Source organism: Dendrobates tinctorius, unplaced genomic scaffold (assembly GCF_039654945.1).
Source record: "Dendrobates tinctorius isolate UK_male_01 unplaced genomic scaffold, ASM3965494v1 ptg000250l, whole genome shotgun sequence".
NCBI classification, from domain to species: Eukaryota; Metazoa; Chordata; class Amphibia; order Anura; family Dendrobatidae; genus Dendrobates; species Dendrobates tinctorius.
This window is the reverse complement of record NW_027361917.1, coordinates 28666373-28684444: the sequence shown is the minus strand read 5'-3', so window position 1 is coordinate 28684444 and position 18072 is coordinate 28666373. Positions and strand designations below refer to the sequence as shown.

Sequence of the window (18072 nt, the reverse complement as noted above, 5' to 3'; positions counted from 1 at the left end):
AATCTCTTCTATAGAAAAAAGCTTGGTGACTCTAGTGACCACCTACTCGTATGAGGAATTCAGGAGAATCATGACAGTGTGCACAGTTCGGCAGTCTACAGTAACTTAGATTAAGTGCAACCTTTTCATTTCAGCATGGATAACCCTTTTATTTTTCAGATGGAAATAACTTTTTCTGTATCGTAAATTGACATTTGTTCCATGAGAAAACCTAGCCAATCTGTAACTCATTATTTTTTATGACGTACGGTAAGTCTTTTTGCTTAAAGGGACTTTATCACCAGATTTTTGCTACTCCATCTGAGGGTAGCATGAGGTAGGGGCAGAGACCCTGATTCCAGCGATGTGTCACTTACCAGACTGCTTACTGCAGTTTTGATAAAATCACTATTTTACCTGCTACACATCTACTAATTCTCTGAATGCTGAGCTCTGTATAACCCACCTACGCCACTGATTGGCAGTGTACACTGTGCATAGGCAGGAAGCGATGGGTGTGGGGTTATACAGAGTCATGAATGTGGAGGATTGCAGGGTTACTAGTCGTATAGTGTTAATTTGTTGCTGATGAAAACTGCAGCAAGCAGCTCAGTAAGTGACACATCGTTGGAATCAGAATTTCTGTTTTTACATCATGCTGCTGTCAGATTTGGTGGCAAATACCGGATCACAGATTTCCTTTGAAGTATTCCACAGATAAAAGAACCTCAAAAATGATATAGCTGCAATTTTTCCTGAAAATCTCAGTGCATTAACATAGAATGTCATAGTCAGCAAAGAAGTGTCTGAATCCGCCTTACTCATATCTTTTTCAACTCTGCAATTTTGTCCTTCAATTTACGCTGTAACTGTAAAATTCAGCATAAGTTGGGTTGTAAAGTTACAAGACCATGACTGTTTCAGCATTCATCGATCATCTTTAGGTCTTGTGTCCCTCTCCGTACTACAAGGTTTTTAGAGTAGCGTCTATCTCCATAATATCTGATCCAAAATAATGCAATGAAAGCCCTCACAGTGTGAACAGAGGTGCAATAGGGGCCAAAGATTACACATCTAAGCCCCATTTTAGGCTTCATATAACTTAGGCCGGGGTTAGTTACATGGAGACTTGGATGGCTTTGGTAGTATGTACTGATATTAATGTACGGTATTTCTTTGCGTCTTGGGGATATGTAAGAAACCCTGTTTATGCACACTGTATGTAGGGACATTCAAACCCCATAGCAAAACATCCCACTGACAGCTCTGAGAAATTTACTAATTTTTTATTCATTTTCATTTTATAACAACTTCAGAACAGAGGTCCACTCATGTGCATTTAATCTACAGTGTGTCCGTAAAGTCATGGCGCACTTTCGACCAGTCACTGGAAAGCAACAAAAGACGATAGAAATGTGAAATCTGCTCCAAATAAAGAAAAACTCTCCCAGTTTCATACCTATTCAGTGCAGTTCGATGTTGGCTCCATTTGTTGCCCTACACACATCCAAACGTGAATAACGTCTGTGATTCTCTGTTTTAAGTGATTAATGTTGTTGATACGGTCAATGCACTTGCTGCCACATCATCCTGCAGAAACTGGGAGGGTTTTCCTATTATTTGTTGCAGATTTCACACTTCTATCGTCTTTCGTTGCTTTCCTGTGACTGGTCAAAAGTGCACCATGACCTTACGGACACACTGTATATACGGTATATTTACTTTTGGCAAATATCGCTGTTCTCCCGTCTACACAGGTATCAGGTAATCAGCAAGGTGCCCATAAACATGTGGTCAAAATTGTTGGTACCCCTCGTTTAATGACAGAAAAACCTACAATGGTCACAGAAATAGCTTGAATCTGACAAAAGTAATAATAAATCAAAAATCTATGATAATGCACAAATGAAAGTCAGCCATTGCTTTTCAACCATGCTTCCACAGAGCATAATTGATAACAAATCAGAGACTGATAATATGAATGGTAATAAAAAAGCCTAGAAAAACTTCTAAACAGATCAACAGTGAACTTCAAGCTCAGGGAACATCAATGTCAGATCGCGCCATCTGTCGTTGTATGAGCCAAAGTGGACTTCATGGGAGATGGCTAAATAGGACACCATTGTTGCAAAAAAAAAATTCATGAAAGAGCCAGACTGGAATTTGTCAAACTACATGTTGACAAGCCACAAAGCTTCTGGGAGAGTGTCCTATGGACAGATGAGACAAACATGGAACTTTTTGGCAAGGCACATTAGCTCTATGTTCACAGATGGAAAAATGAAGCATATCGAGAAAAGAACACTCCCTACTGTGAAACATGGAGGAGGCTCTGTTATTGTCCCGGTCACGGCCCCCCGTCGCACGCCCCCATACTCACCTTCCAGTGCCGCAGCCTCTCTCCTCCCTCCGTCGGCAGTGGCGTCCCCCTCAGACCGGCCCGCGGCTTGTGACCTCACTACGGGCCTTGCGCATGCGCCATAGGCCGCGGCCGGCTCTCCCTGCCTCTTCTTATGCTCCAGCGGTGCCCTGACCCGGTAGCACTGCCGGACCAATGGGGGTCGGTCCTCAGGTATTTCAGGCCGCCCTCCCATAATGGAGGCAACTGATCGTGTTTGTGCTATCCGCACACTAGGTCCCCGTGCCTCTTGCCCGTGCACTGCGCCTGTCTTACCTTCCTGTGCTCTATTGCAGTCCTACTCCATTCCTGTGTGTCCTACTCCAGTCCTGTCTACCCGTGCCTGATTCCTGTGTGTCCTACTCCGGTCCTGTCTACCCGTGCCTGATTCCTGCAGTCCTACTCCGGTCCTGTCTACCCGTGCCTGATTCCTGTAGTCCTACTCCGGTCCTCTCTACCCGTGTCTGATTCCTGCAGTCCTACTCCGGTCCTCTCTACCCGTGCCTGATTTCAGCAGTCCTACTCCGGTCCTGTCTACCCGTGCCTGATTCCTGCAGTCATACTCTGGTACTGTCTACCCGGGCTTAATTCCTGCAGTCCTACTCCGGTCCTGCCTGCCAGTGTCTTTGTCTACTGCTGTCCTACTCCAGTCTCCACCCGAGGCCTACGCCTTCCCTGTGCTCATGGTACCAGGTCCTCTGTCTCGCTCTAGTCCATTCCGAGCTGCCCCTCTTGGTACCGGCTGCTGTGGCATTCGAACCCCTGGGCCTGCTCCTAACAGTCCCTGTATAGGGGTCGGTCCCACCAGGTTGCTCGCCCGGGGCCCCTCGGTGCCATGGTCCAGAGGGTCCACTCCTGGAAGCCCGCCTTGCCTAGTGTAACGCTAAGTTATGTTCTGGGGCTGCTTTGCTGCATCTGGTACAGGATGGCTAGAATCTGTGCAAGGTACAATGTAATATCAAGGGATTCTAGAGAGAAATGTGCTGCCCAGTGTCAGAAAGCTTGGTCTCATTCACAGGTCATGGGTCTTGCAACAGGATAATGACCCAAAACACACTGCTAAAAACACCCAAGAATGGCTATGAGGAAAACATTGGACTATTCTGAAGCGGCCTTCTATGAGCCCTGACTTAAATCCTCAGCATTTTTGGAAAAAGGTGAAGCATGCCGTATGGAAAACCTTCAAACATGACACAACTGGAGCAGTTTGCTCTTGAGTAGTGGCCAAAATACCTGTTGAGAGGTGCAGAAGTCTCATTGACAGTTACAGGTTGTACAGCAAAATATTAAGTTAAGGGTACCATCATTTCTGTCCAGGCCTATTTCATGAGTTTTATTTTTTAAAACATTCTGTGGAAGCATGATTGAAAAGGAATGTCTGACTTTCATTTGTTCATTTTCATAGATTTTTTATTTATTCTCACTTTTGTCAGATTCGTTATTTCTGTCACTATTGTGGGTTTTTCTGTCATTAAACGAGGGGTACCAACAATTTTGACGACGTGGGTACCAATGATGCATTTGGCTCATCCTGAAATCCCCAGCTCAGACCTTTTTACAACTATTTAATATGTAGACAGTAGAAGGAATGTTTACAATGCTAGTTGTTCTTGGTATGACGTTATAAATAATGCAATTTTAAATAAATCACATATTTTTTTTATTTCGACAAGTGTCGTAAATATATTTTTAAATCTCTGTTCATACCGCTCCTGAAGGAGTTTTCCAGTTTTGGAAAATCTCTGACACTCCGCAGTTTAATTTAATAAAAAGAAGTCGGTCTTTACTCACTCTCTCCAGGTCTCGCTCTTTGTCTCCCCACTCTCTCCAGGTCTGGCACTCAGTCTACCTCCCTTCATCTAGGTCTGGTGCTCAGTCTCCCTCACTCTCTCCATGTCTTCCACTTAGTCTGCCTCACTCTCTCCAGCTCTCGTGCTTAGTCATCCTTAGTCTCTCCAGGTCTGGCGCTTAGTCTCCCTCACTTTCCCCAGGTCTGGCGCTCAGTCTCCCTCTCTCTCTCCAGGTCTGGCGCTCAGTCTACCTCACTCTCTTCTCATCTGGCGCTCAGTCTACCTCCCTCCATCTAGGTCTGGCACTCAGTCTTCTCACTCTTTCCAGGTCTGGCACTCAGTCTCTGTCACCCTCTCTAGGTCTGGTTCTCAGTCTCCCTCACTCTTTCCAGGTCTGGTGCTCAGTCTCCCTCACTCTTTCCAGGTCTGGTGCTCAGTCTCCCTCACTTTATCCAGATCTAGCTCTCAGTCTACCCTGCTGTTGCCGGTCTGTTTTATTGCCTGCAGTTCTTACATCACATTGACAATGCTGCAGCCAATAGCTAAGGTCATCAGTACTGTCTGACAAGACACCACAAGCTTCTCAGAGCCGCTAGGTTCACTGATTGGCTGCAGCGTTGTCAATATGATGTCAGCGCTGCAGATAATAATTGACATCAGTAGCAGCTCTCAAGACTCAGGGATGGACCCTGAGTGGGTAAGTATAGCACAGTTTTTTTTATCAAACTACAGCCAGGAACAAAGATTTTCTAGAACCAGAAACCCTCATTAATACCCCGCTCTTCTTTATTGAATATTTGTTAAATGGTTTGCCTGTAGCCACCACTAGGGGGGAGCTCAGTGCCAGGTTCCTATGTAGTAGTGGCATGCTCTATGATGAGAACACCATTTATTATCACTGATTTTATGTTATGAATTGTTTATATTTTGAGGGTTTTTTTTTTTGTCATTTTAACTGTTATTGATAAATTTTTTAAATATTCTCCCAAAATAGATATGTTTTCCCTCATCATTGAAAGTGCAACACTAAGAAGGAAAAGTAGTTGAATTAGGGAAATCCCAGGATGGACAGATGTGTTAATGATATGCAAACAATGGAAAAATAGAAGCAAAGTGTTAAAGCATCCCGATTTAATCAATGTGAAGGAGTGTAGATATTTAACATGGCGTGGACTTTTGATCTTCACTTTGAATATTGGAAATGGAAACAGATGGAGACCATAATTGAAAACGCATTACATGGTTAAGTTCACCTGCGATCACCGCTGTGATAGTCCTTTTGAGTGAACTTGATAGACCCAGCGCTCAGAAAAATCACAAGAAATGGCTCGATTAGCAAACTGCCTAAATTCCGACACTGTATTCTGCCGAAGGCTCGGCTATAATAAGGACAGCGCACACTGGATTCATTTCTGGAAGACCACTTTTCCCATGAATCATGCACTTCCATTCTGTCACTACAGATTTGAAAGTAAATGACATATTGGTGGGAGGGTTTTCTTAAAGGGCAGAGGTCCAAGCAATAAAGCTTCATTAGGTGCACTTACAATAACTTTCTTTACACTCCCTTGACCTAACCTGAGATAGCATTGGGGTGCGTGCACTGAAGAGAAGTCTTTAATTGGCAACTTGCAGATTGGTTGTTGTGGGCTTTTGTATGACTCCCACAGCCTGAGAACTATATTTTAGCCTTAGATTATTTGTAGAGAAACCTATTCTGTTTTTGTTTAGCTGTAAGTCATTATTATGCTGTTACGTTATATTGCTTACTTCGTTTGGACTTCTTTGTTTTCCAAATGTATTTTTTCGTTCTGTTAGCTAAACAAAAAAATGAGTTCATGCAGATCCATGATAGAGACTGATCTATTATGGTGTCTGTCATTATACCAAAACTGGTTGAGACCGCACATCGGGGATATGGGGTTTTGTCTACGTAGCATTTTCTGTGTTTGGTGCAGATTCAGGCTGTAGTCCAACGTCTAGTCCCCGAGAAGTGCTCTTCTTTACTGCACATGCTCGACTGTATCCATAGGCTTCTATTGGTTCCATTGACTTTATTTTCGTCTATAACAGTGGTCCCAAACCTTTCTTACCTTGAGAGCCATAATCAGTTCTGAGATATCGTCGCGAGAGACATTCAGCGTGCCCACCCTCACCCACTGTAGTGTCACCCAGAGCTCTAACTACCAGTATAATGACATCCAAAGCTTCCCCACAGAAAGAACCTTGTGTCCCCATACATTATAGGCAATATGCTTACATCAAGGGCTTCCCATTTTACCCCTTTCAGAATTCATGCATGATGCACTCCCATCAAACAATGGCAGCTTCAACACCCTTCTAATAGTTTTATTCTACACAGATGGCAGACATCATAGCCCAATTTCTGATTGCATGTATTAGACTGTAGATAGTAACAATTTAAAAAAAGGGTTATTGGGGTAGGTGGAACACCCTTAAGGAACGGTATGAATTTGTATACGATGCTATTTCCTTTGATGCCAACCACTGAGTTTCTGTAGATCCATAGTGAATGAAAGGAAGGAAGTTCACTCCAAAGCCATGTGGTGCTCAAAATATCTCATATCCATAAATTATACCACCATCATTATAGCAAAAACATAACGTTTTAGGTAAATACTCTTCATCAGATGTGTCTGTTGTGGTAAATGCTCTAAAAATTAGAGGTCTAAGGGGTAAGGTTTCTCCTTGTGGAGAGTGACATGCCAGCTCTGGCTTGTCAAGGTAAGGAGGCTTATTCACCGTGCAGTGCTCCTCTGGGAAAATAATATGCAAATTGCCTCTTAAGAGAAAAAGTGGACTTGAACTCTATAGCGCCACCTGTTGGTAGTAGCGATCCTACAAGTCACAATCAACCCTTCAACGAGTCTTGTAATATGACTTAGGATAAAAGCTAAAAATTAGAAAGATCCAAAATTTGGGGTGGGCTTTCTGGGGTGAGGAAAAAGGCAAACCAAGACCAAGTATTGTGTAGAGTGCCAGCGACAGGGTCATGTCATGAAGAACTTTTAAGACTATAAGAGAAGAACTGTCTCTTCTTTGTGTCCTGCTCCAGAGGTCCAGATGTTCATCACTTTTGGTCTTTAGTCTTCCTTTCTTCCATTATTGTCATTTCACTTCTACCTTACATTCGTTTTTGCAATCACCAATGTGAACCTTTCCATTAAAATACCGGAAGCAGCAAAGTTACCTTGAAATTTGTGCAATGATTTCAAATATTTATATGTTGTTTCTTCAGAAACATCAGTCATCGGACTTTGATTTCTAGCCAGTAGTTGAGGGTGCATCAAGTTTTGTACTATCCACTTTGTATGATAAATCGGAACATTGAAGTGTTTTTTTTCTTTTCCAGGGTGAGTTTGACTCTTGGGGTTATCAGGTCTTTGCTGATGCTGTGGCTTCTTATAAGAGCTCCTGTTTACCAGTGTCCCCTGTTAATAGATGTGCAGGTGTTTCCTTCGGTTGTGCCTGCCTCCCTGCCAAGCCTGAGCGTTGATCATATTTTCTTTTCGAGAGATGATCTAACAGGCTTTTGAACACAGAAGGTAGGATGATGTGCCTCATTCTCTCATCCCTTCGCCCTCTCTTCTACTAATACCTTTTTTGAAGTGAAGCTAGGATGGTATGTGAGTCTCCACCAAGAGTCCTTTGATACCTCATCCCCTTGACATTGTTGAGTTTGGCTAAATTTTAGCCTGAAAGATTCTCCAAAATAGGATATTACCGATATATCTCCCAACTGCCTTAAGTTTTTTGTATAATTTTGGCAGAACTGAATTTTTTATGAGTCTCCATCATGTGAGATATGCTCATATATTCGGTATATTCCTTGCTCGCCTCTGTTTTTTTTTTCAACCCACAGAGCTTCCCCCAACGTCTGCTAGTAATACGAAGCTCTAAAAGTTGTAAACCACTGACAATGGTGAAACTACTACTGAAGGCGTAAAACTCATTAGAACTGGAATAAAGAGGATTTTTTTGCCTTATTAGAGCAGATACAAATAGTAAAATTTACTTTATGATAATATGTTAGAAACTTCTGGTTGCATAAAGATAGAACATCTACTCCGCTGATAACTAGGGACCAAAGATGACACTGGGTGTAGGGTTACTTAGTTCTGTCTGATAGAAACATTTATGACTTATGTTACTTGGCTACATGTGTACTGACATAACAATGTATTCAGGGTAGAAGTAAAGGTGCTGTACTATATCTATAAGAAAGTATACCTGTGCTATAAAAGGTTCTTAAAGGAATTCTGTAAGTAGGATCAACCCTCTTAAGGGTGGGGTTCTCTTGAATAAAACTTTGGATCGCAGATATCAAGGAATCATTTTATTCCACTTTCTTGACCTACATGTCCATATGGATGGCTTACGAAGGTTGATCCTACTGACAGATTCCCCTTAAAGCTCTTCATATGGCAAGTTCATTATTAATTAGCTTTTTTTCTTGAATGGCCGAAAATCCCCAATCTCCCTCAGACTCTTAGTTTAGATTTTCTTAGCAGATATGTATTTATATATTTTGACTCTAAAATACATTGGAAAATAGAAAAAAAGTGGTTTTAACTGTGAATGAACGCCTTGATAGACTTCTTGGCTTTAAGTCCAGTCCGGCGGTACTATTTATACTATCTCCGCTCTTCCAAGAAGATTAAATCCTCTGATTAAGTTACTTCGGCGAGGTAGCAATAAAGATCATCGGCGGCCAGCCTTGGCTTCTCAGATAGGACGTGAACGGCAAACATTAGAATAGTACAGAGAAACCAAAGAGCTGTTTGCTTTTCTAAATACTTAAATTATGTTCTGTATCAGAGTATCTTTCCCTCCCAAACTGTTTATCTAGGGATCATTGCCAACCAGACCGACGTGCGCCAGTGTTCATTCACAGCGCAGTGATGCCAGCGTTAGTCCATCATGGAATCTATATTGTTAAACCTTATCATTAGCAGAATTATTAACAATTTGAGAAATTGAAAATGTAAAATATTCTTCATAAATAACATTATTGCTACTAAGGAGATTGTTCATATTTTAGTCATTTATTACAGCGCCGCCGCATTCACAACCTAATGTTACAGCCGATGTCTCATTCCAGCCGTGATATAGGAGGACACTGAGTTGGATTTTTGGTGAGGTTCAATCATTGTAGAGCTGGAACGTGTAGTGCAGACAGCTCGGCCGTATAAAATATAACTAAGAGTCCTTATTTTCCCAGTTTAGAGTACAGAATTTTGGTTTTAATGTTTCAACCTATGTTTGTACTTACGCATAATGAGAAATAAGGTGGCAGTTTAGGGCAATTTTTGATGCATTTTATTCCACTACAGCAAATAGCACATACTAAAAGGAGGAAAGAGAGTAGATCTCGGAACGCATGGCTTTGCTGCATGCAGGGACACTAATACATAGACTGCTTTGGTGTTCAAGGATAGCCCAAAAACATGATGCAACTTCCTTAGGTTTTTTTTTTGCTGTGTTTTTCTGCATTTTTGCATTTGACCATTGCTTTCTACGGGTGAAAAAAACGCTGCAAAAACTCCGAAAAAATGCTGAAAGAAGTGGCATGCTGCAGTTTTCCAAATCAACCAGGCAAAAAAAGTGTGTGCAAATCTCATAGCCTTGGCTGGTTCTGTAAAACGCAGCTTAAATTTTGCATTAAAAAATGCAGCAAAAACGCAACGTGTGAACATGGTTTTTCTCCTGTGCACTGAAAAAATGCAGCAAAAATATTTTGTATGAAGTCCTGAAAGAGTAAAGAGCAGTCGGATGGCGCACAGATGACATCTGCATGTTATCCATTTTGTAGCACTTATTTTTTAAATCCGCAGCGGAAAATAAAGTCCCACTAGCGACTCCACCCTACTAATTCTCCTTTTCTACCATGTGGGCACCCAGCCCAACATATGTAACTTGTGTCTTGTGCGTGGAGAAAAAGGTTAAAAAAACCGTCGGCCGTTTCCAGCAATGATCCGAAGGTTACAACAAAAATAGCTGTCTTCATTTCCAATCATGTAGTATAAATAGGTGCCGCTTCCTTCCGCAAAATAATTGTGTGAAGTGAATTCACCGGTGGCGAATTACCTGAAAGGTTAAATTGCCACTTGTGTTTAAAAATAAAATGCAGCATAATCGAAATGACTCTGCTGTTCCTCAGCGGATCCTTTTAGTTTATATATTCCAAAAGGAGATAGGTTGAAACAGAGAAGAATCATACATTACCGTCTATGTCTGCAGAATTTCAAATACTCTGCCATTTCCACAAAAATAGGAGTGCATTATAAATCGAGCGCTCTGCCGTATTATGCTATTGAAAGTTTTCCTTGCAAGCTTTAAAAGCAGATGCAGAGCTGCATAGAGGCAGCGTATTAGCATGGAGCGGAGAGCAGCCTCTACAACTCATTGAGATTTCTGATCCATTGCCTGACAGTGCGCTGTGGAATACACAAGTACCAACAGTGTGGAATTCATATTTGATTATGTCCCTGATCTATGATGTTCTCCTGTTTCCAACTCATTTGCTGCTCATTTCAAAAAGCATTAGTGAGAAGGTTCAGTGAAGACTGTCTTCTAGTCACTTCAAGTCCTCAGTGCTCACCTAACATAACATCAGTGATATCTGTGCACCCATGAGTCATGCTTAAAAGGGATGGCTCATTCTGTAGTGTCAAGCTTTACTTGGGTATTTTGCAAACTGTTTATTGTTGGTTGAGCAGAGTGATGCCGGCACATTTGCCTAAATTAAATTATGTTTATACTATGTGAAAATATATAAATGAGCTTTTATGATAAATAAATAGATAGATAGAAAGATAATCCAATAAAAAAGACAACTCTGTCTGCAAGCAAAAAAGTGAGTTTCTTTTCACACATCACTTTGAATTTATACTTTGTTACTTGAAAGAGTGCTGCTTTCTTTATTATTATTATTATTATTATTATTATGTATTTATATAGCTCCATTTATTCCATGGTGCTTTACATGTGAAAAGGGGAAATATAGACAAGTATAATAAACATGTGTAGGACAAGGGACACACAAGTACATAAGGAGAGGGGACCCTGCCCGCGAGGGCTCACAGTCTACAGCGATGGGTGAGGATACAGTAGGAGAGGGTAGAGCAGGTCGTGCGGTGGTTCAGTAGACCGAGGATCATTGCAGGCTGTCGGCTTGTCGGAACAGGTGTGTCTTCAGGTTCTTCTTGAAGGTTTCCGTTTATGGAGAGAATCTGATGTGTTGCGGCAGAGAGTTCCAGATTATGGGGGAAGCACGGGAGAAGTCTTGCATGTGGTTGTGGGAAGAAGAGATAAGGGGGGAGTAGAGAAGGAGATCTTGAGATAATCGAAGGTTGCGTGTGGGTGTGTATGGAGGAGACAGGTTATGGATGGCTTTGTATGTCATGGTTAGGGTTTTGAATTGGAGCTTCTGGGCAATAGGAAGCCAGTGAAGGCCTGGCATAGGGGGTAGGCTGGGGAATAGCGGGGAGACAGGTGGATTAGTCGGGCAGCAGAGTGTAGGATGGACTGGAGTGGAGCCAGAGTGCTAGAGGGGAGGCCAGAGAGTAGGAGGTTGCAGTAGTCGAGGCGGGAAATGATAAGAGCATGCACTAGTGTTTTTGTGGTTTCGTGGTTGGGGAATGAGCAGATCCGGATTCCCTTGGATTATAAATCTCTGGACAACTGGGTCATTGTCTTTCGGTGTACACCAATGTTTTATACCAGTTCTGTTTTAAGGGCACGTTCACACTGGCATATAACATATTTTAGCAGATAGCACTTGGACCAATGTTCTATTGCGGCCCAATTCTCACATGAAAGAATCGATGGCTGTGTCATCGAGCCCTAATTGTTATGTACATAGATAGACCGATAGAGGGATGGATGGACATATAGATGGATGGATAGATAGACGGATGGATAGATAGACGGACGGATGAATAGATAAACAGATGGATGGATGGATAGATAGACGGATGGATAGATGGATGGATAGATAAACGGATGGATAGACGGATAGATAGGCAGATGGATAGATAGACGGATGGATGGCTAGACAGACAGATCGATAGATAGCCAGATAGATGGATGGTTGAATGGATTCATAGATTGCTAAATATAGAAAGATGGATAGGGAGCTAGATAGTTTAATAGATGGACAGAGCAATGGATGGATAGATGATGGACAGACAGATAGATATGCACATAGATGGATAGAAAGTTAGTAATACTGTATGTATAGATAGATGGAGAGAGACAGGTACATAGATTCATAGCTTGATTGGATAGATTTCAGATAAATATAGAGATGGTTAGATTGAGAGATTGATTGATTGATAGACAGATGTATTCATAGACAGATAGCTAGATATAGAAGGATGGATAGATGGATAACGAGATAGACAGAAAATTATGTACATAGATGGATAGATGGATAGAGAGGTAGTCATATAAATAAGTAGATGGATGGATATAAAGATAGATGGACCCCTGTGATAGGTAGATGGACAGATATATAATCTGAGAGAGGTAGTAATATAGATAGATTCATAGATAAATGGATAGATAGATAGATGGATTCATAGATAGATGTGTAGTAAAAAATAGAACAGCACAATACTAGATTATCGGCTGCTCAGACTGCTTGGGAAAGGCTTTTGAAAGCCGAAACGTCGCCATGCTAATAAAGTCCACCTTTACCATTTGCAAAACCTCGGCGTGCTGCTTCCCATTTTTTGTCCTTCTGGATTCATAGATAGCAAGATGGATGGATTCATAGATAAATAAATGGATGGATTCATAGATAGACAAATGGATTTGTAGATAGATAAACGGATGTATTCATAGATAGACGGATGTATTCATAGATAGATAGACGGATGTTATTCATAGATAGACGGATTCTTAGATAGATGAATGGATTCGTAGATACAGTGTATAGATGAATGGAGGAATTCATAGATAGATAGATAGATGTATAGATATGTAGGAAAAATGGAACAGCACAATACTGGCCTTGAGAAAGGCTCAGTTGAGCTGAAACGTCGTCACGATGTCTGGTCTGAATAAAATCCACTCTCACTTGAAATAGTAATGGAGTGCTGCCTTCCTTTTTTGCTTCTATTGATGGATAGATAGACGGATGGATTCATAGATAGATGAGCACAGCTGGGATACGTATAACCAACATGTGACTGTCAATGAAAATGTTGAATTTCGGTAATAACTATGCAGACATCGGAGGGCTTTTCTTTAGACCCGTATGTGGCCCTTTGAGGCGTCTCATTCATGTCTTTCTGGTATGTAAAGGGTGAGAGCAGACATTTTCGGAGCATCCTCGCTTTTCGTCAATGTGCTCTGTGTCGCTAGCTCTGCTGACATAGCTGGTTCTACCTCAAGGGCACAGCATACCCATGTTGAACCTGTTAACCTGTGAGGTAGTCTCTATTAGCATTTATATTGCTATGGCCATCATTATTAATATTAATGACTTAAGGTATGGCTCTTTGCACTCGTCAGCTTAATTGCAAGTTCACACTATGAGATGGTCATTATACTTGTCATCGCCGAGATCAAGAAAATAGTGGTGTTCATGAGAGTCAGAGTAAAATGTGATGTAATATTAAGATCTATTTCTGAATAAAGTAATAGAGCACAATATGCACAGAGCAGGAGACGGACATTTGGATCGATTTACCTTTGTGTGGCCAGTTTACACTCTTTAATGTCCTTACTGGCATCCAATTCTGAATCGGGCATTTCCATCTTTTCTCTTGGCCCCCGCCCGCACCACCTTGAGACACTTTATGGAAACCATTAAACATGTGTTAACCTGTCAGATATATGACAGATATGTACATTTAGTCCAGAGAAACCTATAGAATGATACAGGTACAGCTCACCCGTGTACTCCAATAATATCTGGGTCGTCACTTAGTGGAAAAACTTTTCTCGCCGGATTTGAAGGAATAAAGTCTCAGCACTCCATACCCTCAGGGAGTGAGGGCAAAACTCATCTCACTGAAACTTATTGGTACATCACAGCTGATATTTGGATACTTTATTCTCCCAGCCAAATGTATCCTTTAGACATGGTCCATGACTAGAGTGTGAATAGTCTTATATTAAGGTTGACTAATGGTTTGTAAGTTGATCAGAAGACTTAGCTGGGTTATCTAAACGTAGACTCCTTCTCTTCTTCCAGAGGAAAAGCCGGATTGCTCTACGGCCCGATGTGAAGTGCAGTTTTCACCACGATGCGCAGAAGACTCAGTCCTTATTGAAGGCTACGCTCCTCCTGGGGAATGTTGCCCGCTGCCCAGCCGATGTGTGTGCAACCCAGCAGGATGCTTGCGGAAAGTCTGCCAGCCAGGCTACCTAAACATCCTTGTGTCGAAAGCATCAGGCAAGCCAGGGGAGTGTTGCGACCTCTATGAATGCAAACCAGGTAAAAAAGATTCATTTTTGCTTACTCAGCTCTCTATCACAAACCCATGCTCATAAAGGTGAAGGTGTAAGTGATGGCAGAGTTTGCATCACCGCCGACACCTTCCGCATTACCCAGCTCACACCACCGTACTTGTGATTATTTAATGGGAGCTGCCACGTGCGTTTTGCTCGGCATTCACATAACCTCCTGAAGGTGTGATCTTTGCTAATGAAAAATGTCAAGAGTTTACTACATAATAATGTCTGCCCGATTTGGATTTCATGTAACGCACATTTGTCCCCTTTACCGCTGCAACAGCGTTTAACCTCCAGTAGATTGCACTAAATTACCAAACGTAAAGTTGCTTTTGCAGCGTTTATTGTGGAAGCCGCAGCTTAAACACACGATTAATATTTGTAGAGTTTCCAGGTAAAAAGCTTTTCAATGCAGAAAATTAAATTGCATTTAGAAGGAAAATGAAAGGTGCGCGAAATTACGCCTTAGACCCAGATATGTAGCCTTATAAATGGCTCATAATAACTGCGGCTTTACTCTCCTGAACAGTCCAGACCTTAATAAAAGGGTGTAATGAAGACGTGTGTGGAACTTCTGGCCACAGTATGAAATGTCGACAATAAATGTTTGTATAAGCTGCAGGAGTATAAATCTCACATAATGTGAAATCATATCTGCGGGTACGGTGTGCTGAGCTACTCTCATTCATGTTATATACATACAGTTTATTGTGTGCTGAGCTACTCTCATTCATGTTATATACATACAGTTTATTGTAGAACATAAAAGGGTGGTCCGAAAGTAAAACCTATTTTAATCTGAAATGCCTATCTAATGTAATAATCAAATCACTTTCACTAATAAAGGTGAAAAAAAAAATCACTTTCGCTAAAAATTCCCTACCGTTCCCTCTGTACTCCAACAGCTTTATTTATTTTTTAGATGTTTTTTGCACTACTTCCGCTGATGACACTTACTTTGATATTCCCAGTGCATGCTGGGTTACTCAAGCTAACAAAACCTACAAAAGACAAAATGAAAAAACTCTGCTATAATTAAATAAGTAAAAAGCAAAAATGCATTTAAATCATACAGAGTTCTTAGTAATATTGTATTTAATCAAACATAGCATAAAAGCTGTCCCACCATCGACAAGGTGACTCTGTGGTCGGGGCGGTCCTACACTGTCTAGTATTAGTAACCTTATCATGTGTCAAAGTTGACGTCTGTGTGAATAAGGGCAGACAAGGACCGGGTCCCAACCACCGGACACCAGTCAGGAGAAGCCTTTAAATACAATTTCCAGCTCAGGACAAGGAGGCCACAAGCTAAGCGTCAGCAGGGGGCAGAGACTGCGGTCACTGGCTGGGTTAGTCCCTGCTCTACTAAGCAAGAGTCAGCTGTCAATTTCGACACATGCTCAGTAGAATCTCTCAGAAGATTCTGTCACTAGGTCTCCAGTACTGTCAACCCAACTGTCTTCAATCAATTTGTAACTGTAAAAGTTCTCCTTCAATTTAGATTCTCAGAGGATTCTGCCACTGTGCAGTATTAAAATATCTCAAGGAAAAGTGCAATGTTAAATATACTTAATTAAAAACAATTGCACACATGGAAAATATAAAGACAACTCGGATATTAAATTCAAAACAACGAAAAAGACCGATAAGATGTCCAATAATCATAAATTTATTTATTGAATAATTATCATACAAGAAAATATAAATAAAATTGAAAGTGGGGAAAAGCCAATGCCGTGGAATAGGCACTACAGGGGACAAAAATATTTAATGATATGTCTGAATACACCAAGGGGTACAAAAATAATAATAATAATAATAATGTGACCGTGCTTAACCACTACATGAATATATAACCAAATATATAAAACATATTAAACTCAGACAGTATTCCATAAAGTGCAAATGCATATAAATCAGTGCAGCAATAACAAATAAAGTGCGGTGCAATAGGAGAGATACATCAGAGCTGTGCTCCAATACAGTGAGTGTATAAAAATACCAGAGGCAAAATTAAAGTGTCAAAATAAACGCTTAAGCTGTACCTCTTGTGCTGCTGAAGTCTCCGGGATGTGTCAGCCCCGACGCGCGTTTCGGCGTACCTTCGTCAATATGCACAGTTACAGTGCGCTCCCTCTCCAACTCTGAGCAGAAGTAATGAGCTGGCAAGAGAGCGCACTGTCAGTACATGTTGTAAGATTATCTGGCGTTGTGCAAGAAAGGCAAAGATCAGTGCTGCCCTTGCAAGTGATATCAAATGATGTAGGATGAGAGATCCTGATTTCAGCTATGTATCACTGTTTTGATGCAATTACTATTTTTTTTCTCTTGCAGATCTACCAGTTCTCTGAATGCTGAGCTGTGTATAACCTCACCCACATCACTGATTGAAATCTTTCTGTGTACTCTGTACATAGACAGAAAGCTGCCAATCACGGATGGGGGAGAAGATAAATAGAGCTCATGAATATGGAGACCTTCGTGGTAGCAGGGTTATTAGTCTGCTAATGATAATCTCCTACTGATACTGTAATGATTTTATCAAAACTACACTAAGCAGCCCAGTAAGTGACAAATTGCTGGAATCAGGATCTCTGTCTCTACATTATTCTGCTTTCAGATTAAGTAGCAAAAGCCTGGTGACAGATTCACTTTAACCTCTTAGCGACCGCCGATATGCATTAAGATGGCGTCCGCTAAGGGTACTTTTTCCCTCATCGGGAAAAAAGCTGTAACCCACCCAAGAGTCAGAAAATCTCCGGGGTATCTGCTACAAGTGGGTAGCTGACACCCCAAATCACATGATCAGGACCGAATTTTCCAGTGTCCGATCATGTGATCACAAAAAGGAAAAAAAAGTGTGCCGGCTCAATGATTAATCTCTCTTCTGACATGATATAATTGTCAGAAGAGAGAGAATTGAAGCTCTCCGAGACCACCGGTACCTCTGCTATCCCTTGATCCGTCCTGTTCCGTACCACAGCCTGACGTCAAGTTCCTGGAAAAAAAATATGATGCATGTGCCCGCCGAGATCTGCCGGCCGGTACCCTGCAACAATGCAAAATTTTTCCTATTGGTTCCTTTTGATCACAGTGATCAAAATAAAAAAAATTGTAAATCGAACCCCTCTTTGTCACCCATTTAGCTAGATAAAAATGCTAAAATATATATAGATTTTTTTTCCATTCTTTGCAGTTGGGGTTAGGGTTGGGGTTTCGGTTGTGTTAGGGCTAGGGGTGTGTTAGAGTTTGGATTGGGGTTAGAGTTGGGATTTTTTCAAAGGTTAAAAAAAATTAAAATATGATGACTAGTGTTGAGCGCAAGTACTTGTACTCGAGCTTGCATCGGGTGCTCGGGTATGCACAGAGTATTGCGGATTCCGTTTTTTTTTTTGGGTGTCTAACAGCCATGAAACATGC

At 41.4% G+C, this 18072-nt stretch overlaps 1 protein-coding gene across 1 annotated transcript in view; it reads left to right on the top strand.

Annotated features, from left to right (window-relative positions):
* The window catches only part of CRIM1 (cysteine rich transmembrane BMP regulator 1), a 1013901-nt gene that overhangs the window by 393786 nt on the left and 602043 nt on the right, over window positions 1-18072 (top strand). The window contains exon 3 of the mRNA XM_073557600.1: window positions 14393-14635. Within this exon, the coding sequence (XP_073413701.1) occupies window positions 14393-14635 (243 nt within the window). The remainder of the gene's footprint in view (window positions 1-14392; window positions 14636-18072) is intronic.